General features: G+C 39.1%; 1 protein-coding gene across 2 annotated transcripts in view; it reads left to right on the plus strand.

The window, feature by feature from the left end:
- Positions 1–25221, plus strand: part of VPS8 (VPS8 subunit of CORVET complex) — a 239072-nt gene that overhangs the window by 121341 nt on the left and 92510 nt on the right. For both annotated transcript variants that reach the window (XM_063704436.1, XM_004038141.4), the window contains exons 34-36: positions 3217–3306; positions 7196–7242; positions 24354–24501. In XM_063704436.1, coding sequence (XP_063560506.1) covers positions 3217–3306; positions 7196–7242; positions 24354–24501 — 285 coding nt within the window. The remainder of the gene's footprint in view (positions 1–3216; positions 3307–7195; positions 7243–24353; positions 24502–25221) is intronic.

Raw genomic sequence — 25221 nt, forward strand, 5'->3', positions numbered from 1 at the left:
AATTTGATAGAAATGCAAAGTTTGGACCTCCACCTCAGACCTCCTGAATCAGAAACTCTGGGGGTGAGGCCCAGCAATCCCCTACATTATTCTGATGTATGCTAACTCATAATCTCTGCTCTAGTGTATATAATTCCTAGTTAGTTGAGATTAATATTTTAAATTTCACTGGATGCCAGCACTGTATGAGTTCCTATGGATTCTATATCCTTGGCAGACTTTAAATCTTTCACGATCTAATGGATGTGTAATGATACCTAATTATGTTTTATATTTACCTTTCCTTAATTACTAATAAGACTGACAGCCTTTTCATATGTTTATTGGGCATTTAAATTTTCTCTTTTGTGAAGTGCCTGCTGAAGTTTTTTGCCCACTTTTCTGTTTGAATGTCTCATACTTACTGTTTTGGAAGATTTCTTTATGTATTGTGGATGTTAGTCTTTTATCAGCAATATATATTGCAAATATCTTCTCCCATCTCCCATTCTGTGGCTTTTCCTTTCGATCTTTGTGTGTGTGTGTGTGTGTGTGTGTGTGTTTTTAAGTGGTCAAAATAATCATTTCCCCCCCCTTTATGTCCTGCTTGCTTTCTTATTTCTTTTTAATCTTTGGCTCTGAGTTCCACCTGAAAGTAATTTTTGTACATAGTATGAGATGGAAGTCGAGTTAAATTTTTAGAATACAGATGCCCAATTTTCCCAGCAGCAGTTATTTTTAAAGGTTGCTTTTTCCTGTTGCTCAGCAATGCTACCTCTGTGATGAGTATATCAAGGATCTATATGTGTAGTCTATTTCTCTGGACCTTCTGTTCCATTGGTCTGTTTGTCCATCTCTGCATCAGTTCCACACTATTTTTAATATTGTTGCTGTATAATGAGTCTTGATATCTTTAACAGAATCTTGGCTATTATTGACTTTTGATATTTCCAAATACATTTTAGAATCAACTTATCAAGTTTCACCAACATTTTTTTAACTTCATGATTATGACAGGCATTGCACTGAATCTATCAATAATTTTGAAGATAATTTGCAATCTTTACAATATTGAGTCTTCATATCTATGACTGTATGGTATAATCCTTTATTTAATATCTTCCTATAAAGTTTTTAATGCTCTCTGTGGGGAATTTCCATCCTTTGTTTTTGTTTTGTTTTGTTTTGTTTTTTTGAGACACAGTCTCACTCACTGTGTCGCCCAGGCTGGAGTATAGTGGCACCATCTAGGTTCACTGCAACCTCAGCCTCCTGGGTTCAAATGATTCTCCCTCCTCATCCTCCCTAAGTAGCTGGGATTACAGATATGGCCACCACGCACAGTTTATTTTTATATTTTTAGTAGAGACAGGGTTTTGCCATGTTGGCCAGGCTAGTCCTGACCTCAAATGATTCACCTGCCTTGGCCTCCCAAAGTGCTAGGATTACAAGCATGAGCCACCATGCCCAGCCCCATCCTTTGTTATGCTTACTGTCACAACTTCATATTTTTAATGCTGTTGTTAATGGCATTTTTAAAAATTTCATTTCTAACATAAGTATGTTTACTGTAAGGATTTTTATGGAAGTTTTCTTCTATTTCTAGTATGCCAAGAGTTTCCTCATGAATGGATTTTGAGTTTTATCATGTTTTCTTCCTTATTCTGTTTTTTGTGTTAAATTTTATTGGTATTAAACCAACCTTGATTTTTGCAGATAAGTGAAACTTGATCCTGATATATTATTTTTATACATTGCTGAATTTCATTTTTATTTAGGATGTTTATATCAATATTTGTGATTCAGATTGATCTGTAATTTTGTCCTATTGGGTTTAAGGTGTGAAAAATGTTACTAGCCTCTTACAATGAGCTGAAGAACTTTTCTTTTTTCTATTCTCTGTTGTAAGAGGTTTAGTTTAGGCTGGAATTATTTCTTCCTTAAATGGTTGCTAGAACTTACCAGTGAGGCTATTTGACCCTACAGTTTTTCATATGGAAAGTTTTTAAACTACTCAGTTATTTTAATGGTTAAAAATCAAATCAGGGTCAGACATGGTGGCTCATGCCTGTAATTCCAGCACTTTGGGAGGCCAAGGCAGGATGATCTCTTGATCCCAGGACTTCCAGACCAGCCTGGGCAACATAGCAAGACCCCGTCTCTACCAAAAAAAAAAAATCAATTCAGGCTATTTCTTCTCAAGTCAGTTTATTAAATTATACTTTTTAGGAATTTATTTTGTCTGAATTTCCAAATTCTTGGCATAAATTCATTCATCGTAGCTTATTTTTGAATGGCTACAGATCAGTAGTAGTGTCCTTTGTAATATTTAGTTATACCTTCTCTCTCATCAGGAGTATTGCATTAAAGTTATGTAAACTACAGTTATTTGTGGCAGCTAATTATTACGAATCTACAAGTACTACCTAACACAATAATTAAGAGATACATTGTGAATATTGCAGTCATAGTGGCTTGTCTGAGTTTTATTTAATAATACCTATTTTGGTCTACATTTGGTCTTTGTGTTTTAGCCATGTATTGTGGTTGTGTTTGATCATAGTGTCCCCACAGAGAAGGTACAATTGGAAAGGTAGAATATTAGGTGACAGAAACCAAGTAAGAAGAGAGTTTTAAAAAGAAAAGGATAGCCAGTAGTGTCCAGGAAAGTCCAAGGGGAGGTCAAATTAAAAGTCTTATATTTGACAAATAGATTTTATTAACAATGTTTAATTAAAAGTGGTCAACATTTTACTCTCATATAAAATTTAAGACCTGAAGTTTATTTCTTAAAATGCTTGCAGTTTCTAAATCCACTAGGCACCAGAAGTAAAGTTTTAAAATTCTCGGCCAGATAAATTACAACTATTCTTTCTCGTTTCTTCAAGTTATTTAAGCTCCAGGGTGAAATGCATTGACAGGAAATTTGGGAAGCTTTTGTTCCGTTTCTCCTGCAGGTATCATGGCGGAAATCCAGAATTCTATAGTGCTTTCATTTTCTAAGAATTCTGAATTACCTTTCTTTAAATGAAATTTTGATTTTTTTTTTTACATGGCACATTTCTAGTTTTGCTCATTTGCAAAGTGCACTTTAAATTGAGGCCGTATATCAAGGTCTGCTGAAATGCAGTATGGAAGCTTGCGACTGTATTGAGGTAGGTAATCATGCCTCACATCTGTGGATATGCTGTTTAAATGAGCCATTAGAGATGGCTTTGTCTTTTCCTTTAACTCCAGGAACTTGTGTCCCTGAAGCCTTGTAAAGCTGCGGAGCTGGTTGCCACCCACTTTTCTGGACATATTGAAACGGTCATTAAAAAACTTCAGGTACATATTGCAAATATATATTGGGGGAAAATATCTAGTGGAGAGACAATTATTAAATCGTCACCTAAGAAGTTTTGATTGTAGTGATTTCTTCAGTTGACATTTATTAGCAGTTTCTATTAGGTTGGTGCAAAAGTGATTGCGGTTTTTGCCATTTCTTTAATGGCACCAACCTAATACTGTGTGTGTGTGTGTGTGTGTGTGTGTGTGTGTGTGTGTGTGGTTGGGAGCAGTTGTATGATGATCTCTTAGTTTGGAAATGAGGGAGTTCATCTTTGTGCATACAAATATGAGCTTCAAAGAAGCATTTCTGGAACTATAATGTACTTATTCTAGAAATCCTAATCCACAGATCCTCCCTTCTCCCATTTTCTTTTGCTGTAGGATCCACAACCCTGTTTTCTTTTTTTTTTTTTTTTTTGAGATGGAGTCTCGCTCTGTTGCCCAGGCTGGAGTGCAGTGGTGTGATCTCCACTCACTGCAAGGTCCGCCTCCCGGGTTCAAGCCATTCTCCTGCCTCAGCCTCCTGAGTAGCTGGGACTACAGGTGCCTGCCACCATGCCTAGCTAATTTTTTTGTGTTTTTAGTAGCGACAGGGTTTCACCATGTTACCAGGTTGGTCTTGATCTCCTGACCTCATGATCCGCCTGCCTCGGCCTCCCAAAGTGCTGGGATTACAGGCGTGAGCCACCGCGCCTGGCCCACAACCCTGTTTTCTTTGAAATTCATATTTATTCAAAACTTTGTCATCCTGAAATTGTGCTGTTTAGAATTTTTCTTGGAAAATCTTAACTGGAATACAGCTATATGCATGGTAAATATTGAGAAGCTCAGTTAGAAGTACTATTGAATGGACTGTTTAAGGTATTCCACTTACCACTTACCATGGCCGTGCTGATGTTGAGTTTGCTCCCTGTCATTGTAGCCACAAGTGATAGAGGCAGGGAATAGGACAATGACAGGGACATGAAGCACCACCCAGAGTCCTCAAGTGACATTAATAGTGGTTGGGAATAGCTGTGCAAGAAGGAAATCAGAGCAGTGAGTAGGAGGTAGCTGGCATGAGAGACAAAAATATGGAATTCATTCATTCGAACATTTAGTGCAGCTCCACTCTCTACCAGTGTGCTAGGCCCTAGGGACAGAAATAAGAATACAACCTTTTCTTAAATTTTTCCTCTAGAACAGAGAAGCACTTGCATAATTATAGTCCAGTGTTGAAAGAGCTACACTAGAGATATGTGAAAAGTACTGTAGGAACAAGAGAAGAAGAGGGTGATGGATTGCGAGAAAGACAAGAATGCCCAGAGATCCCTAATCTGGTCTTGAATGCCTAATGTCAGATTTCCAAGCAGAGACTTGGGCAGGGCTTTCTTAATAAAAAGGTTCTGGGTATAAAAGCCTTGAAGGCATAAAGCAGCATACATGTTCAGAGAACAGTCAGGTCTGTGTGAAGCATGACGTCGGCGGGGGGTGATGGTGGAAGTGGCATTAGGTTAAGCTACTAGTGATAGGCTGGAGGGGAGGAGCTAAACTAGAGGGGTTGCGAAATACAGCTTGGAGACAAATACGGAACGGTTTCATATGTGATGCTATGAAATTTAAACTGTCTTCTGTGTACTGAGAATTATTGAAGTTTTTTAAAGCTAAAGAGCAGTATCATTAGATCCATTTTACAGAAAATGAACTTTGGATAGCAGTGGGGAGAATGGACTGGAAAGGAGAGCAAATGGAGGAGGGAGAAGAAGGTCTAGGCAAAAGATGGAGAGAGCTAGCACTAAGTCAGTGGCAGTTAGAGAGGACAGATTTAGGACATTTTTGTGAAGTAAAATGTATAGGATCTGGAAATCAGTTGAATGTGATGGGAGGAGTTAAAAACAACTCCCAGATATCAGGCTTGGTTGTCCAGCATGATAATGATGAGGTCCATTAACTCAAGAAAAAGACTCACCCGTTAATTCAATAAATACTCCTGTACGGGCTCTGGGCCAAAAACGTTAAGTGCTGAGGATACAAAAACACGTAAGTGTGATCCTGCTCTCTAGGAAGAAGACAAATAAGCCAAAAGACAATTACAGACTAGCTTGATTGGAATGCTAATGGAGCCCAGGATACTAAAGTAGTACACGGAAGGACATGAAATCCAGTCTAGTGAGGGAGGGTAGGAGGAGGTTTCTACCAAAACTACTCTCAACCTCCAGAGCTTCTCTCCCCTTTAAAAGTCAGCACTTCTGGTAAATTTTGCCTGTGGTGGTGGCTGTGTTGTCATTGTCCTTTAAGATTTAAAATGATCACTTGTAAGATTTTCTTTTCTTTTTTTTTTTCTTTTTCTTTTTTTTTTTTGTAGTCTCTACGGATATTAAGAGACAGGCCCAGTAGGTGAATATAATGTCATTCATCAGACAAATATATAAAAGTAAAGTATGGGCGGGGCACAGTTTCTCACACCTATAATCCTAGCATTTTGCAAGGCCCAGGCGGGCAGATCGCTTGAGCTCCGGAGCTCAAGACCAGCCTGGGCAACATGGTGAAACCCCATCTCTACAAAAAAATCCAGAAAATTAGCTGGACGTGGTGGTGGGTGCCTTTTGTCCGAGCTGTACGGGAGGCTGAGGTGGGATGATCACCTGAACCCAGGAGGTTGAGGCCGCAGTGAGCTGTGATCATGCCAGTGCACTCTAGCCTGGGTGACAGAGTGAGACCCTGTCTCAAAAAAAAAAAAAAAAAAAAAAAAAAAAAAAAGGTCTGTTTGTGGAGTCTTAGACATTTCTTTTAAAGAAATGAAGTATTTACTTTATTGCATAGCTTTATAAATTGTGCAAGAATCCCACATAGATCTTACAAAGTACCTTTACTTTTGATGGCAAGAAATACGCCTCTGACCAATTGTTTTCAGAATTCTTAAAATGAAAAATTGCCAGAATGTTATGTTATAACCGAGAAGAAAGTCATGTAAAATAACACAAAGTGATAGTGAAAAAATAGAAAATCAGACTGATAAAAATAAATATATTTTTAAATCATATTTTATATTAATCTTTTTCATCTTTAAGAGTCCCCCATTTTTTACAGATAAAGTGTGAATGTGTCAAAAAATAAAAAACAAAGAAAAACTAAACAATAACAATTTTTGCATAGGTTTCCCAAGAATTTAGAAGTATTCATATTTTTGTAGTATTTGAAGGTTTATCTCATTTAACCCTCACTACTACCCAATGTGGAAGGCAGAGAAGATATTGCTGTCCTCTTTTTTTTTTTTTCCACATAAGGAAATTGAATTGCTCAGAGGATAAGTAACTTACAGAAAGTCACGTAAGTGAGTAAATGGCAAAAACAGAACCCAGATTTTATGGCATATTGATTGCTAACATGTTGCAGTTTGATTGGCATCTCTTCTGTAGTTGTTTATATTCATGAACTTTTTTGGTGGTGGTTGTTAACTTGGACCTCAAACTCCCACCCTCCCTGGACGAACTATCTCACAGCAACCCATTGCCACAGGAGGACCAGGTTAAGGCAAGGTGAAACCGATCAGTGCATCCAGAGCTCAGTATCCACAGAGCAGTTCCAAGCACCTGCCACTCCGAGGGTCCTTGTGCTGGGAACAGCTCGAGGATTTGTCTCACTAGAGGTCTTTTTTGGGCGATAATAGGGTGTTTGTGTTCCGTTTACACTGAGAAGTGAATGTGCGACAGTGATTAGAATTATTGAGAAGACATAAAGAACCTCCAGATGATTCTTTAGAATTTCTTAGATCTGTACAGAGGGCTTTGTGGATATACTCAGATATCTGTGCATAAAGGGATAGGTTAAAGTAGTTCTTTACCATGGAATATTTGAAAAATTTGTTTTAATATTTAATTGTAATTTTTATTGTTTTTCTATTCAGAACCAGGTTTTGCTTTTCAAATTTTTGAGGAGTCTTCTTGACCCAAGGTATGTTGATAAACTTTAGTCTTTCATTATATATATATATATATATGAGAAATAAAAGGAAATAAATAAAGTTACCAGCCCATGGTATCTAAATAATACAATTAGCTCTTAATTTTTTATATTAGTAGGAGCGACTGTTACACAGATAATGTGAAAATAGAAGATCTGAACGATAGATCATATCTTGAGATAATACTTTTCTTTCCATTTGAACATGAGCATATATGGTGAGTTCTCATGGGTGTAAATAAAATAATGAAGCCATGCCACAAGGACATGTTTGAGAAGAGTTAGCTTCCCCCTCCTGCGCTTGTTTCACTCTTGCCTACTCCTAACTTCATGTGGGTGATTGATGGTGGCTCTACTTTCCAAAGTTAACACTTGGTTCCCAGCCCACCTCTAAATGTATTACCTTTTAAACTCTGACTTAATATGTTTAGTTTTAAACAACTTCCTGATGGTGTGGGAAGGAAAGTTTAAATGTGTTTTTTCAACTGCTACTCTGATGTTTATATCAAATAAAAGCAAACTCAAGGAGATGATGAAATTAATAATGGATTTGTAGGCAAAGCAGTGCTGCATATGAGGTTTTAAAGTTTTGCTGTAACTACATAGAGTACATTGGGAGTTGAGGGCAGTAATATTTAATATCCTCTAAGATAGCTACTCTTGACTAGTAGTGTGCATCAGAATCACCTACGAAGCTTTTAAAAATTCAGATGGCTTGTCCCAACCCACAGAATCACTGGGAGTTGGAATATTTTGATGCACACCTAGAGTTAAGCATGGTTTACGTGTAATTTTCCAAGATGACATAGCTTTCATATCAGACATACAAACTTTAGGTTTCATTATAATATATGCTGCCCATTGAAAACAACTATTTACTTACGTTAGCAATTGTAATATCAGTTTTGGTTATTTCCCTGTTCTGTGAGATTTTAAAATACCAAAATACCAGTAATTTTGTTGGTTGTAAAATATTTTTGAAAGCTCAACCATTTAAATCTTGAATAGGCTGTGGTACATTTAAATTTAGTCAAACGAATATGTATGTGTAGATGTTTACTAAAAGCAGACTGATTACAAAGCCCCTTCCACTTGTGTTCAAGACCTTTTCAAAGTATCTGTGTTTTAATTCTCTGTCCTCACATTATTACTGAGGGTAGACATCCTTTTTTTTTTTTTTTTAATTCCTATTAATCATGTGTATTTCCCTCAGAGTCAGTTCGGGCCCTTTTCTACTCCCAGAATTAACTGATGGAAAGATTTTAGAATTGGAGTTGGGAGTGGGAGGGAAGAAAGGAATGTGGGTAGAGGTGGGGAGAGCTGGGAGGGGGAGACATGAAAGTAGGGCAGAGGATGGAGCTCGGGGAGGAGGAAGGAAACGCCAGCCCCACTTCTCAGCCCTTTCTCCAGAGCCTGCCCACCTCTTTTTCTGTGGCACAGTTCCCTCTTTTCCTCTCCCATACTTTTCCCGGTGTTAGATCCATTCACTGCTCTGCCCTTAGGATAATTTATTTTAATCAAGTCCTTTTCCTCTGCCATCCTACCTGGAGAGACTCAAGCAGGAACAACAGGGGAAGGTCAGCTTTGAACCTGGCATTTTCTCAAATGAAGTGTGGAAAGTGATGGTGACCAAATATATTTTTTTTATTTAAAAAAAAAACAGTATTAGGTAATGTAAATATCTGTGTCAAAGACCTAGTGTTCTGCTTTGAGAATCCTAGTTCTTGGATTCATCATATTTTATCCTCTTACTTTATGTCTTATATAGGAGGTAGGCATTGATGTAGTTTATGCTCTAAACTTTTTGAATTTGATGTTTGGCATTTCAATCATTTTTTAATAAAAAGCAAATACAAATAATATACCTGCTTTGGTATTGCGGTCACTATTTAAAATAAATATTACAAAAAAAAAGGCATATCACAGGTATCAAAGGTCTTCAATGGACAGTCTTGCTCCATTGTTACCTATATCTAGATTTGAAAGATGTTAGTTAGGTAAGACCGTTTACGAGTGCTGTGAAAGTTGTTTTGTTCACCAGTAAACCACAAATCATTTTACTTGAGAAACAGGTATATTTTATTTCCCTAAGCTAACCCTAACCAGGGTAATTACCTCTCACACATTATTCCTTTCCTGTCATATCAATTCAGGCGCAAGGTCCTTTCTTACCGACCTTGAAAAGAGGCAGCGCGCTCACAGGCCTTCCTCTCCCCTTCCCCAAAAAGTGACATGACCAGGAATGACCTCACTCTGACAGCCAAATTTCTAGCTTTACGTTTGTTTACCAGAAATTAAGAGCCTTGAAGTCACCAGCTTACCTTAGCTCTGCCTTTAAAAAGAGCTCACTTTTGTATTGATCTGCCTCCACAATACCAAAGACCGAGTGTTCTGCTTTGAGAGTCCTGATTCTTGGATTGATCATATTTTATCCTCTTACTTTATGTCTTCCATAGGAGGCAGGCATTGATTTGGATTATGCTCTAAACTTATTTTTGAATTTAATGTTTGACATTTCAATCATTTTTATATAAAGAACATTTTAAATGGTAGTATCTCAAGCTAATCCATAAAAGCCTCTTTAACCCACAGTGTAAATAAATATATAATACTAGTAACATACTGAGTTCTGGATTGAGGGAGAGAAAGTAGGTTAAGAAGGTTGAGTGCCGAGGGAGTAAAGAAAAAAGAGGAAGTTCTCCCTTTCTTGCTTTGAGAGTGGTTGTTAGACAAAGTTTTGATTTGTGTAAGGTCTGTTTTTGGTATCCTTTGAACCCTACCTCCACCCCATTCCATTCCCTTCTTTCCAGGGATGCAGGGTACACACACTTCTTCAAGCTCTTTGCATTATAGGCACACTCAGATATAGAGTGTTCTGTATAGATGTAAAAAATCCAAATTACCTTCTTCCATTTCCCCATCAAAACTGTTTTCTAGTTGCTTTGTCAATTTCTGTATTGTATGGCCCCTTTTACAATGAGAAATATATAAATGACATATGAAAACAATGAAGCATATAAAAGATGGGGAAAAAAACTCAACACCTTTTCCTAATACAGTTGACCCCAAGGGTAAGAAGAAAGCAGAGCACATGGATTGGTTTATATTAGTCTCTGATTGACTAACTTCTCATTATATTTTAGCTGGTTTTTAGTGACTATGCTTGTTAACTAACCTAAAGTAAAGGATTAGAGTCTTTTCAGGTACTGGGAAAACTGAGGGAGTACAGAATATGGATATAGGGTCAAAACAACATCAAGAATAGGTAGACTGGCCCCGGCTAGCAGTTTACTTGACAGCCAACTGTGAAATATTTTTGCCTTTGTTTCTTCTCTTTTTGTTCTTTTTAAGCAATAGATATGTTTAACCTCCAGGTTTTTTCCGCCATGAAACTCCTAAAGCAGCATTATGAAAGAAAACAGTTATTTTGAGATAAGGACTGCTGGTGTGTATGTATCATCTCAGAGTGTTGCTTTTTTTGCTCTTGCCGCCAACACCTGAGTTAATAGGATTCTCATTCTTGTATGTATAGTTTATGCATATTTAATTTAATATTTACATGTATGGCCAGGCACAGTGGCTCACGCCTGTAATCCCAGCACTTTGGGAGGCCAAGGCGGGCGGACCACCTGAGGTCAGGAGTTCGAGGCCAACCTGGCCAGCATGGTGAAACCCCGTCTCTACTAAAAATACAAAAATTAGCCGGGCGTGGTGACACACACCTGTAATCTCAACTACTCAGGAGGCTGAGGCAGGAGAATTGCTTGAACCTGGGAGGCAGAGGTTGCACACACACACACAAACAAACAAACATTTACAAGTATCAAGTTGTTTTTGAGGGGGTAGTTTTTATTTTGTCAACAGCATTTTTAAAAGGATAGGTCATCCAGTTGAATTTGTGTGGATATTTCTCTATGTCTTTACCCAGTGTCTTTATGTCATCTTTGTTATGTAAATAGTTTCCTCAGTCAAATTAATTGACCTGCAAAGATATTGGTGGCATCTGTACATAGAAAGATTAGGTAGTTTTAGGGGGAGAGGGGATTAATCCTCCAGAAGCAAATTACTTGCCTGAATTAAGGACAACAGCTTGGGAGAGAGGATTTGCATCCTCTTCCAATTATTTCCTTTGGGACAGCTGCTACATAAAGCCCGACTCTACCCCCATCCCCTGGGTGCATTGCTGCTGGCCATGAATTCTCACAGGAGTTCTCCTGATGTGCTTACACCCAGCTGCAGGTTCCTTATGCAGTGGGGATGCTTAAAGGATAATACAAAAGGACACGTGTTTTTTGTGAGGCCATGAGCTGCATAAGGAGTAAAGAGAATGTGCAAGTATATTTATATTCTGAATATTTTCCTCAGTATGATTTTCCTGGTAATGTTGATTTAGCCTTTGTTAACAATATTCTGAAGGCCTCTGAAACATATAGTATGATTTTCCTGTAGGAAAAAAACACATACGTCACATTGTATCTGAAAGTCTTTAATCAAAGTAAAGTAAAAATTGAACATTGTTAAGAAAATGAGTAACTTTGTCAAGGAGCAAAATATAGATTATGGAAATGGTTATGCATTGGATTTTAGTTGAATCTGTCAGTGTTGCTGTGGATATTTTTGAAGGGACATTTTAAGATATTGACACTCAGTATTGAAATAGTATATTTCAAAGGTAAAATACAAAATTAGGAGATTATATATGTTCATGAACTTTGACATATTAAAAAAAAATACCTACTTCAATGAGTGCCTACAGTGGCCAAGGTGATTGTTAATTTGTCCTGGCTTACCCCTAGATCTTATATCTTTGGTTAGTATTTTGCTAGCAACTCAAAATCAACCTTTTAAATTGTAACACATCATCACCTCCTAATCACCAGTCAGCTCCTCTCTCTCTTTCTCTCTCTCTCTCTCTCTCTCTGTATGTGTTTATTACATATATATTTCTTTATTCCTTTAATCAGTACTTACCTATAATGAAATTGTTATTTATACTCACTTTTTCCAACCTAAACCTCTTGTCTCTTAACAATTAATATCATAAACTCATTTATTTTATGTAGCAATTTACTGAGTAACTACAGCATACCAAGCACTTGACAGGCATGGGAGATAAAATGATGAATAAGACAGGGCCCTGCCTTCAGAGAATTTACATTCTAATGGAGGAAGATAGGCAAAAGCAGGTAATTATGTATAAGTATCTTAAATAAAATCCTGAGAGTGATGATCAAGTTTTCACTTTCCTTTATCCATTCCCACTGTACCTTGTCACCACACCGCACAGAAACAGTTACCAAAATCTATAAACTCTACCTCTTCTCTATCTCTTATATGTGATTTTTCTTCTTGTCTTTACCCCTGCTGCCCTGGTTTAGGCACTCAACATCCCTCCTCTGGTTTCTTTTGCTGGTTTCCCAACTGTAATCTCCCAACAGGTTCTTCCTGCTACACAGAAAAACCAATTCACTGAGACCACAATATTACAGTAGAGAAAGAGATTAATTAACACAGAGCTAGCCACATGGGAGGTCTGGTGTAATAACTTGAGTCAGTTTCCTGGAGAACTCAGAGGCTGGGGCTTTTATGGATAATTAGGTGGGCAAGGAGCTAGGGAATGGGCACGGCTGACTGGTTGGAGATAAAATCATGGTAGTGTGGAAAATGGTCCTTATGTGTTGAGTCTGCCTCAGTGGGGGCCACAGGACCACTTTAGTCATGAGTCCCAGGTCTGGTTAGAGTCAGAAGATGGCCAGAATGCAAAAGTCTGAAAACATCTCCAAAGACCAATCTTAGGTTCTACAATAGTGGTGTTATCTATAGGAGCAGTTGGGGAAGTCACAAATCTTATGATGTCTGGCCATATGACTCCTTGAGCAGCAAGGGATTATAGAAAGGCAAGCTAGGTTACAATGGCTGGCTGTCATTTAGCTACACCTATATTTTAGCAGAATTCAGGCTCTTCCCATAATCCCAATCTTGTAGTCTTTCATTAGTCTTACAAAGGTGATTTTGGTCCCTGAGCAAGGAGGGGGTTAGTTTTAGGGGGACTGTTATCATCCTTGCTTCAAAGTTAAACTGTAAATTAAATTCCACTCATGGTTAGCTTGGCCTGCGCCCAGGAATGAGCGAGGACAGCCAGCCTATGAGGCTTGTCACAAGACGGAGTCAACCATGCTAGATTTCTCTCACCGTCATCATCTTTGCAGTGGCAGCTTCATAACCAGCCTGGCTTCCTTTTCCGTTTTTGAACAGGCAGATAATGATAATGTCCTCTGCCACTTTCTTAAAGCTCTTTCAGTTCCCATTACCTAAGGTGAAATCCAGTTTTCCTGGTATACAAGGCCCTTCTTGGTACAAAAGGATTCAGGCCCACCTGGCCAGCAGCATTTTCTTCCATCTTCCCATATCTCTTCTCTCCTTTATTCCTGAGCAGTGCTGACCTATGTGTTCATCAGGTACACTACACATTGCCATTCTTCCCTTCACATACCTGTTCCTCCCTCCTCATCCACACTGTTTTCTTGAGAGCAGTTTACTTATGTGTAATAATAGCTGTAAAGTCATTTTAGGGAAAAAAACTTTTTTTTCCTTTTCAGGTTCTTAGTTTAGACACTCTACTGAAAGCAAAACTCAGATTAACAAAAGAAAAACAAGCAGAAGCTTATTAACGTGTGATGTACCCATCACGTGAGACAGGCCTCAGTTCAAAAGTGTCTCTCTCAAGGCAGTGGCTTAGGGGCTTTGCTTAAACAGTATTTTAACAAAAAGCCTTAAATCTTACATAGTGACAAGACAGGAAAGAGCAGTTCCAGCCTAGTAAAAGGTGGAGACGTGTGGAGAGATAGTAAAATCTGTTCCCAGATTCCGCTGGTACCTGCTGGTGCTTTCTCTGGGCCAATAAGCAAGTGATATCTCCAGTAAAGAATGTTATGTCCTGCCATCAGGCAGATAGAGGCGGGAGCGGAGAGTTCCCCCACATTTTCATTGTCTTTAACAACCCTCAATATTTTGGGGAGATGTATTTTGATTGTTCTGTGCCCCCTTTGAAACTTTACTTTCAGAAAGTTTCACATATTAAAAGCTAGGTGGGTAGCTCTGGAGAGATTTTGGGTTAGAGATTTTGACATAAGAGTTCGGCAGAGGGGAGAAAATCATAGATTAAAACAAGTGGAAAGGAACAAATTTGGGTACATTGTCCCATACCTTATTGAAACAGTCTTTTAGTCCTGAGAATTACTCTGTTCAGTTGATCAGTTGTATCTTATTTCAGGAGGTGATGTTGTGGGCAGGTTTTTTTTTTTTTAAATCAAAATTAACTCTATGATATAGACAAATATATTTAGCAAGAGGCATGTCTGTGGGAGCAAAAGAAAAACAAAGGTTAATGTTTGGAGCAGTCTGTTAGCTTGTTTAATTCTGGAGCAGTCAGCTGAGAAGATTTTTATATTTGTTTTCAAAATATCTACAGTTGGAGTAAAAGTAAACTGGTGATTCTGACAGATTTTTCTGGATTGCTGTTTGCGTCAAAATTTCAGTGAACTTTTTTCCATAAATAATTTGTATGATTTCTTTGAAGTTTATATCAAGTTGTGTAACTTTAGCCTGCAGGGCTTCAGGGAAAGCACACTTTAAACTTTTAATGATTTCAAGTCAGAAAGGTAGGAGAAAAATTAGAAACATTAGTCTGGGAGTCATAGCCAGATATTGGAGGAAACTAAAAATTCAGGATTTAGTCCAGGTAATAAAAAAACTCAAAAACAGTAGACAGGTCTAGAATTTAATAACAGATGTGCTATAGTTTTCTTCTGAAACATAAGTTCTCTTTATAATTACCCCTATTCTTACTAAAGATATTTACAGTAATTACACTAATTTAATTATAAAAACCAGTTTTAGCCTTATTATACTTGGCCTGATCATTTGCATAAAGTGCAACAAGAATAGTGATTGGCCATATAGGCTCTTTTTTTTTTTTAAATCTGCTTTGTTGGAATTTATTATAAGAAACCTCAGATTATACCTTTAAAAGACTCTACAGGCCAGGAATTCAAGACCAACCTGGGCAACATAGTGAGACCCCATCTCTAAAACAAATAAAAATGAAAAATTAGCCAGGCATAGTAGTCACACCTATAATCCCAGCTATTCAGGAGGCTGAGGCAGAAGGATTGCTTGAGCTAAGGAGTTTGAAGTTAACAGTGAGCTGTGACTGTGCCACAGCCATTGCACCACAGCCTGGATGACAGAGGGAGACCTGTCTCCAAAAGACAAAAAAGGGTCTTCAGGGCAGGAAGTCAAGCCACGGACTTTACCAGTAGTAAATCAGTGGCCAGCATAGTAATCAGATTTTACCAGTAGTACTTGGGTGAATTCATTTTTGCTTGGAGTCCCCAGAATATTCTGAGGTTCCTGGGCCTGTCAGAAAGTGACATTCTTTACTTACTGCAAGGCTGGGAACCATGTAGACATGGCACTAGGCTAGTTCTTCTAAGGGCTTTAATGGCCCCTTAAAGTTAACCTTAGTTTCTTAAAGTAGTCTGAAAATACGACATCCCAGCCTGTATAGAATTAGAATGATTCAAATAACATTTATACCCGATGTGGTTATAGAGCTAAAGTATTCCTCCTGTCCCTGAAATCGTTAGGCTCTTATTTCTATTAGGTTATAAAGCTCATTTTTCCTTCCTACGTAGGAGAACAATATATACTTTCTTTTCATGACTATCAGAGAAATAACAAATTTTATTAAAATTTGAAAGATTAGGCTGGGTGAGGTGGCTCAGACCTGTAACCTCAGCACTTTAGGAGGCTGAGATGGGCAGATTGCTTGAGCCGAGGAGTTCAAGACCAGTTTGGGCAACACAGTGAAACCCTATCTCTATAAAAATTAGCAGGGTATGGTGGTGCACACCTAGAGTCCCAGCTACTTGGGAGGCTGATGTGAGAGAATTGCTTGAGCTGGGGAGGTCGCGGCTGCAGTGAGCCATGATCATGCCACTGCACTCCAGCCTCGCCAACAGCATGAGATTCTGTCTTAAAAAAAAAAAAAAAAGATTTGAAAAATTACATTTTGGCATTTGATTATTAGTCAAACCAGGGAAGTGGAAAGTGACCAAATCCGCTACAGCCAGCTGTCTTAGATCTGCTGTTACATTAACGTGATGTGTCAGAATCTTTGCTGTCAGGCAATGATGAGCTTGCCTGCTTTGTTCTGTGCCTCTTAAAAGTTTATGAGGGACTGTGGCTGTTCCAGTATGCGGAAATACTGTTAGCTCTGTGGATCGTGGCGGTCTTGATGGGGAGCAAAGAGACCAAGGATGCACTGGATTCCTTCTTGCCAGAGGAAAGTTTCTGTCTCAGTCAATGCTTGTCAAGTTTGTAGAGACCATTGTGTTTGTATGTTACAGTTTCATACAGATTTTATAGATACTGTCTTTACTACCTGTAATAATCACATTTGATGTATTTTTCAGGCAGATTGGAACATTCATTTATGTTTTGCTTAGTTGGTACAGGATTACATTTGCCATTTTTAACTCACAATGTGTATGGAAAGCTGAAAGTTCAGCTTAAAGGCCTTGTGATTTGAATGACAACTATAGGGAAAATAGGGGTTTTTGTTGTTGTTGTTGTTTGTTGCTGTTGTTGTTGTTTTTTAATTGAGACAGAGTCTCTCACTGTGTTGCCCAGGCTGGAGTGCAGTGGCGTGATTTCGGCTCACTGCAACCCCCACCTCTTGGGTTCAAGTGATTCTCCTGCCTTTGTCTCCTGAGTAACTAGGATTACAGGTACGCACCACCATGCCCTAATTTTTTATGTTTTTAGTAGAGATGAGGTTTCACCATGTTGCCCAGGCTGGTTTCAAACTTCTGGCCTCAAGGAATCCACCCACCTCAGCCTCCCAAAGTGCTGGGATTACAGACGTGAGCAACCACGCCCAGCAGTTTTCTGCTTTTTTTTTTTTTTTTTTCACTCTAGCTTGTTGTGGATGATATATTTGCATTCTCAGTCTAAAAGGTACTGGGTAGTCAAAAGGGGGCCACCACATCTAAGGACTGGATATATGGGATAGAGCAGAGAATTTAAGCAGACAGGATTTAGGCTAAGCCGAAGTGGACCTAAATTGTAAAAACAATATATGAAGGAGATTGTGAAATCCTCTTCCTTAGAGAAATGGAAGATTAATCTAGACTGGCCTATTTAGATACAGTTTTTAGAGTGAGGGGGTGGGACTAGACTAGCCTTTAAAAAAATTCCAACGCAATGTTTATTTTCTTTGTCAAATGTTAGGAAGTCAACATTTGAATGTTATTTATTTTTTAATTTTTATTTTACTTTAAGTTCTGGGTTACGTGTGCAGAATGTGCAGGTTTGTTACATAGGTATACATGTGCCATGGTGGTTTGCTGAACCTATTGACCCATCCTCTAAGTTCCCTCCCCTCGCCTCCCACCCCCCAACAGGCCCTAGTATGTGTTCTTCCCCTCCCTGTGTCCATGTGTTCTCATCGTTCAGCTCCCTCTTATGAGTGAGAACATCTGATGTTTGGTTTTCTGTTCCTGTATTAGTTTGTTAAGCATGATGGCTTCCAGCTTCATCCATGTCCCTGCAAAGGACATGATCTCATTCCTTTTTATGGCTGCATAGTATTGCACGGTATATATGTACCACATTTTCTTTATCCAGTCTATCATTGATGGGCATTTGGCTTGGTTCCATGACTTTGCTATTGTAAATAGTGCTGCAATAAACAATGTGTGTCTATGTCTTTATAGTAGAATGATTCATATTCCTTTGGGTATATACCCAGTAATGGAATTGCTGGGTCAAATGGTATTTCTGGTTCTAGCTCCTTGAGGAATTGCCATACTGTCTTCCACAATGGTTGAACTAATTTACAGAATTTGAATTTTAGAATAATTGTAATGTGGGCTAGACATGGTGACTCACACCTGTAATCCCAGCACTTTAGGAGGCTGAGGCAGGTGGATTGCTTGAGCCCAAGAGTTCAAGACCAGCCTAGGCAACATGGTGAGACCCCATCTCTACAAAAAAATCAAAAATTAGCCAGGTGTAGTGCCCCACACCTTTAGTCTCAGTTACTCAGGAGGCTGAAGTGGGAGGATCACTGGAGCCCAGGAGGCGGAGCTTGCAGTGAGTTGAAATTACAGCACTTCACTCCAGCCAGGACGACAGAGTGAGACTGTCTAAAAAAAAAAAAAAGAATTTGATGTATGTTTTTCAAAACTGATATATATTCTTAGTCTTCCCTAGAAATGGTTCAGTTTACAGAGTTATAATTTGAAATGATTTTCACAATCTGAGTAAGAGTGGATATGTGCTCCAACCTGAATTCTGTAGTAGGCAGGGTTTGTGTGTGTGTTTCACAAGGCACACACATGCTTTCTTCTAAAACTGACAAAAGAAAGCAGTGGGTGTATTGCAAAGCAGATAGTTAGTAGAAGACTAACAGATAGCTTTGGGAAATGGATATAACAAATTTATGTGCAAGACTGATAAGCAACAGTCAGAAATGGATGTAAATTCATTAATGCTCCAGCTACTTTATTAAAGTTTTGATTATATTGATGTGGCCTGATCATTTCCCATCAGACACGTTACTTCTCTCACAAATGAATCCATCAAAATCTATTCATCTGGGTGATTTGCTTGGTTTGATGCATATTCACAACTTTGTTTCTCGTAAATGGTTGTGTCAATAAATTTTCTGGAAAGAATTAAGTACTGTTATTCATACTTATGTCTGGTCTTAATTTGCTCCATAGTCTTGCATTTATAAGACATATTAACAGAAGTCTGATGTAAATGAAATACCAACAATGTGGCATAAAACACAAGCTACAATTTGGCATAAACATCTGGAAAACACACTGGCTCATCTGAATGTGGGGAAACATTGGTTAACATTCCCATTTTCTTTTACCTAATAGTGTTCTCTTGAGACACAACCTTGATTCCTCTGATAATAAGATAAACCAGTCTGCATTGGTGACGTGTGTGGGGATTTTTCCCCACACACCAATCAAGCAGTTCTCTAGTGAGCACCAACTGGGTAGCCTACAATTTCACTCATTTCTGACACTGTGTATCTGGAGTTACTGTCAGATCCTTGCCAACTGAAGAATCACAAGGTTCATAAATTTTGAAAGGAGAGCTTTATTTCAGATAAAGAGTTGCAACCTGCAAGGTGGCCATTCTACAGGCTGGGAAGTGTAGCCTCTGGCAGAAGCTGAAAATAAGCAGTTCAAGGGAGGGGTAAAGGGAATAGTAATTTATGCTGAGTAGAGTAGCTAAGTATATATATTCAGTAACCTATAGGAAGAGTCATGAATATTTATGAAAGGAGAAATAAGCACATGCACAATCAAGCTTCACGCCTTTTTGTGGGACCCGTGTTCAAAATATGGCAGCATTAGCACAATCCAAATGGGCTGTTTTCAGCCCTCTGATGTCAAAAGGTGAAGCAGATGACACGAAAACCCTCACTGCATGTCCTCTGCCATTCGGCAGAACAGTTGTGGAGGTGGTCGTTAGTGTTTAGGAAAGGATGTGTTGCGAAACTGGTGGGCTGTCACATTGAAACAGCAAAGGTGGAGGAAGAGTCTGGTCACAACCTCAGACAGTTGGCTAAAGGCAATGAAAGAATGAGCCATCTGTTTTTTGTTTTCCAGAGCTGGTTTCTGTTTACTCCTTAGGAAAGAATTCTGGTTAAAGGTTAATAAGGGAGGGGCCTACTGAGGCATGTCTGACCTGCCATCCTGTCATGGCTGGGAACTCAATTTTTAAGATGGGGTCTGTTACCAAACTGAACCTGGGTCCACTTACCTGGTGCAGTAAAGCCAAACACCCACTTTGAGGTTTGCAGTGAGAGAACGGAGGGCATTTATTTGCAGGGCACCAAGCAAGGAGAATCGGCAGTTCATGCTTAAGGCCAGACATCCCTGATGGCTTACAGGAAGAGTTTTTAAAGGCAGGGGGACATTTCAGGAAAGCAGAAATTACAGGCCAAATTGCAAATCACTACATGGAGGTTTTATACATTGATTTGGCTTAAAAAGGTGGGTTATCTTGAAGTGGGGGTCCTATATGGCATAGATGGATTCAGAGATTCTTTGATTTGCAGTTGGTTAAGGAAGCAAGGCTTTGCCTGAGAACTTGGGGTCAGCAGAAGGAATATTAAGGTTTGGCTTGTGGGCGTGACTCTCTTCAGACCCTTTAGGAAGCAATCTAGAGCAAACAACAGCAGACAGAGCTCAGTCCTCAGGGGCCCCCTTATCTGAGTTCTGCATGACAGTGGTTGGCATTTTCCATCTGGTTGTGGTGCAGGTTTCAGAAAAACAACTCGGGGACATATGTTAAGGTGTTATCTTTAATTTCTACAGGGAATCAAACGTCTTGTGGCTCTAACCTACTTGGGTGGCTATTGTTGTAAGCTGTTTCTTTGTTATCAGGTTGCTCATTTACTTCTAAAGACTAGCTAGATGCCTGGAATTTCCCTCGAAGAGATTCAAGATTTTTCCTTATTTTCATGCTTGAAGGAGGGGAAGGTGTATGGCAGGCCGCTAAGAGAGGCCCCTGCTCCATCTCAGTTTCATTAAGTTGGTTGGGGAGCTTAGGATTTTCCTTTTATTTCTCTTCCCACAGGCTTAGTCCCACAAAACTAGCCCTTACTTCAGGTACCGAGCATAAGCCCCAGGCTGTAACCTGTGCTTCTGACCAACTAGGACTTTAAATCAGGATACCCTTGACCCTCCTCCCCAGGTTCCATTAATTTGCTAGAGCAGCTCACACAATTCAGGGAACACCTTACTTACATTTACTGGTTTATAATAAAGGATATTACAAAGGATATAGGGGAATAGCCGCATAGAGGAAATGAATAGGGAGAGGTTTGTGGGAAGGGCCAGGGAGCTTCCATGCTCTCTCAGTGCACAGTGCCCTCCAGGACCCTCCACATGTTCAGCGATCCAGAAACTCCCTGAACTTAGTCCTTGGGGTTTTTATGGAGGCTTTATTATGTAGATGTGATTGATTACATCGTTGGCCATTGGTGATCAAGTCAACCTTCAGCCACTCTTCCCTCTCCAGAGGTGTCAGGGCTGGGGTGGGACTGAAAGTTCCAACTCTCTGATCACATGGTTGGCCCTCCTGACAACCAACCAGCCCTTATCCTGAGGCTGGCCAGGAGCCTCCAGCCCTCAGTCATCTCACTAGTATGTAAGAAGATAACACTTTGGAAAGCTTAAGGATTTTAGGAGCTGTGTGCTTATTGTATCACAATATTATATTCCCACATAGAGAACTGCCGTGTCCCTAGATTTATCATGTGCTGCTTCTAATTTCTCCATGTAGGACTTTCCGATAGGATTTATTCCTAATTATCTCTGACTTTATAGCCCTAGTCCCTGTAGTTTTCAGCCCTCTATTCTACGTTTTTGTGGGCGAAAGATTACCTAGGTGCCGAGGCAAGAGACTGAAGGCACAAACTGTTTCAGTATAATAAAATAGTTAAAATAAGAATAGTTATAATACAAATTAGATATAGAGATGATCATGGACAATTATCAATCATTATTATAAACATTAATCATTAGCTTTTAATATTACTCTTTGTTGCATTACTAATATAACCTAGGAATAACCGGCGGGTATAGGGTCAGGTGTTGATGGGATATTGTGAGAAGTGACCTAGAAGACAAGAGGTGAACCTTCTGTCATGCCCGCATAAGGGCCGCTTGAGGGCTCTTTGGTCAAGTGGTAACGCCAGTGTCTGTGAAGGCACCTGTTACTTAGCAGACCGCGAAAGGGAGTCTCCTTTCCTTGGAGGAGTCAGGGAACACTCTGCTCCACCAGCTTCTTGTGGAAGGCTGGATATTATCTAGTCCTGCCCGCAGTCATCCGGAGGCCTAAACTACCCTCCCTGTGGTGCTGTGTTTCAACGGTCATGCTCCTTGTCCACTTTCATGTTCCTCCCGTACTCCTGGTTCCTCTTTGAAGTTCGTAGTAGATAGCGGTAGAAGAAATAGTGAAAGTCTGAAAGTCTTTGATCTTTCTTATAAGTGTATAGAAGAAAACGCTGACATATGCTGCCTTCTCTGTCTCTGCGGTGGCTACCTAAAAGGGAAGGGCCCCTTGTCCCATGATCATGTGACTTGCTTCACCTTATCACTTAGAAGATTCATCCTCCTTACCCTGCGCCCCCTCGTCTTGTATGCAATAAATATCAGCACGCCCAGCCGTTTGAGGCCACTGTCGGTCTCCGCGTCTTGGTGGTAGTGGTCCCCCGGGCCCAGCTATTTTCTCTTTATCTCTTTGTCTTGTGTCTTTATTTATTACAATCTCTTGTCTCTGCACACAGGGAGAACACCTGCTAAGCCCCGTAGGGCTGGACCCTACACGTTTTCCTCTGTTTGAAGACAGTCCAATGTACTGTCTACATTCATTTCAGTTCAGTTCAATATATATTTACATCAGATTACTGAGCACTATTTATTATGTCTTAATGATGGGTAAACAGTTATGAATGCAATACCATGGACTTTACAATGTGGTTGGGGACACACATACTTAAACAGATGATTTTCAAGTTGTGGGTGAGAACTAAGGTGGTGGTATACATAGGGAATGGCCAGTCACTGAACAAACTTCTGTATTAAAGGCAGTTATAAGATACAAAAAAAAAAAGAACACTCTTTCTTTGGAATTTATAGCCAATTTGAGGAGATACTGAATTAGCCCATCAGCAAGTATTGAAAGTTCCAAGCAGCAGAATTTTTTTAGTTTATCGTTTACCCACCTCTGGTATCACAAAGCTCTTAAATTAGGGAAAATGCCCTGTGTCTAAATACAGTCTCTTTTTCTTTGACCCAAGCTTCTTATTAGTAAAAGTAGAAGCACTACTTACCATCACTTATGAATAATTACAACATCCAAATTGTTCTTTCTGGAGTCCAGAGTGTCCCACCCTGTGGCTATTGATGTAGTGTACATGGTTACAAGTGTGCCTGCAGACTGTCTCAGCTCTTGGGACAACCAGAGTCCCTTGTGAGCAATCTTACTTCACTACAGTGGACCAAACAAATATCTTATTTTCTGTGTGCCACAATATGAGAAAAGGTGGAAACTACTTCTTTAGACCATGTGCTTTAACCCTTCTTCAGAACTGGGCTAGTTTTCCAAGCAATCATTGTTGTATCTTATTAACCCTATTCCAGTTATTTATATAATAATGAGCTTTAGATGAGGAATTCCGAAGAGAAGATAGGACTCTCAGAAGGAACTAACTTCTTTTGAAGCTAGAGAGAGGATGATTCTTAGGTCTCCAATGAACAGTTGATTTCCTAAGCAGCTACTTTCGGCCATCAGTAGTTGAGTGCTTGAGTGGCCAGTATGATGCAGTTAATACTCTACTTCCAAAACTTTTGTGTAGGCATTGTGAATAGCGGGCTATGTGAGTAGCTGGTGTACTAGGCAAATGTACCCATAAATATTGTGTATTTTAGTATTACTCCTTTATTTATTATAACAATAACCAAAAAAATTAGTCCTCACTATGTGCAAGACATTGGTTAGCTTCAAAAATTTACTACTGAGAAGATACCTGGTACCTACCCCTCACAGAATTTATAGTGTTTTAGAGAAGATAGATAATTAAAGAAGTCATTGCAATGTGATATGATCGGTGCTATGAAGAATATAAAGAAGAAACACTTACTGAGATTGGAAGATGGTTATATATAGTTACTTAGAGATCAAAGTATTAGGACTAAATTGGGTGGCTCTTGTTTCTTTTAGAATAAAACACAACTTTTGGTATGATTTAGAAGAGTTTCAACTGAATGTTACTTCCTTAATTATTCAACATAACCTGAGTAATATTACAACTTACAATGCCTCTTATGTAATGTACAGTTTGCTCAAGTAACCTAAATAACATTGAGACTTTCAATTCATATTTTTATCTGACCAGCAGGTAGTCCTAATTTTAATGTAATGTGCTTTTTACTGGTAGCTTTTAATTATAGATGTGATTAAATAATGCTACAATTGAGTATTCTCTTTATCTTTTGTGTTTTTAGGGAAGGTATTCATATAAATCAAGAATTACTGCAAATATCTCCTTGTATCACAGAGCAGTTCATTGAGCTGTTGTGTCAGTTCAACCCAACCCAAGTTATAGAGACTCTGCAAGTCCTTGAGTGCTACCGTCTGGAAGAAACTATTCAGGTGAGACGAACAATGTAGAAGAGACAAGAGTAAACTCTTCTTAACATTCCCCATTTGACAGATGATCAAAGACAAGGGGAAAAAATATATAATTTCTTTTTTAAACCTTATAAATTCTTAGTTGAGACATACTCCTGAAAACAAAAGTCAGATTAACAAAAGAAAAACAAATAGAGGTTTATTGATATGTGCTATACCCATCATGTAGGAGAGACCTCAGTTCAAAAGTGTCTTTCTCAAGGCAGTGGCTTAGGGGCTTTGCTTAAACTGTATTTTAACAAAGAGCCTTAAATCTTACATAGTGACAAGACAGGAGAGAGCAGTTCCAGCCTAGTAAAAGGTGGAAACATGTATGGGAAGATAGTCAACTGTGTTCCCAGATTCCTCCTGTGCCTGCTGGTGCCTTCTCCGGGCCAATAAGCAAGTGCTATCTCCAGTAAAGAATGTATGTCCTGCCATCAGGCAGATAGAGGCGGGAGCAGAGGATTCCCCTGCATTTTCATTGTCTTTAACTTAACAATCCTCAATATTTGGGGGAAACATATTTTGGTTTTGTTCAGTGCCCCCTTTGAAACTTTACTTTTAGAAAGTTTCACATTAAACGCCGGGTGGGTAACTGTGGAGAGATTTGGGTTAGTGGTTTTGACGTAATAGATTGGCAGAGGGGAGAAAATCATAGATTGGAACAAGTGGAAAGGAACAAATTCGGGTACATTGTCC

The sequence above is a fragment of the Gorilla gorilla genome, chromosome 2 (genome assembly GCF_029281585.2).
Source record: "Gorilla gorilla gorilla isolate KB3781 chromosome 2, NHGRI_mGorGor1-v2.1_pri, whole genome shotgun sequence".
Classification (NCBI taxonomy): Eukaryota; Metazoa; Chordata; class Mammalia; order Primates; family Hominidae; genus Gorilla; species Gorilla gorilla.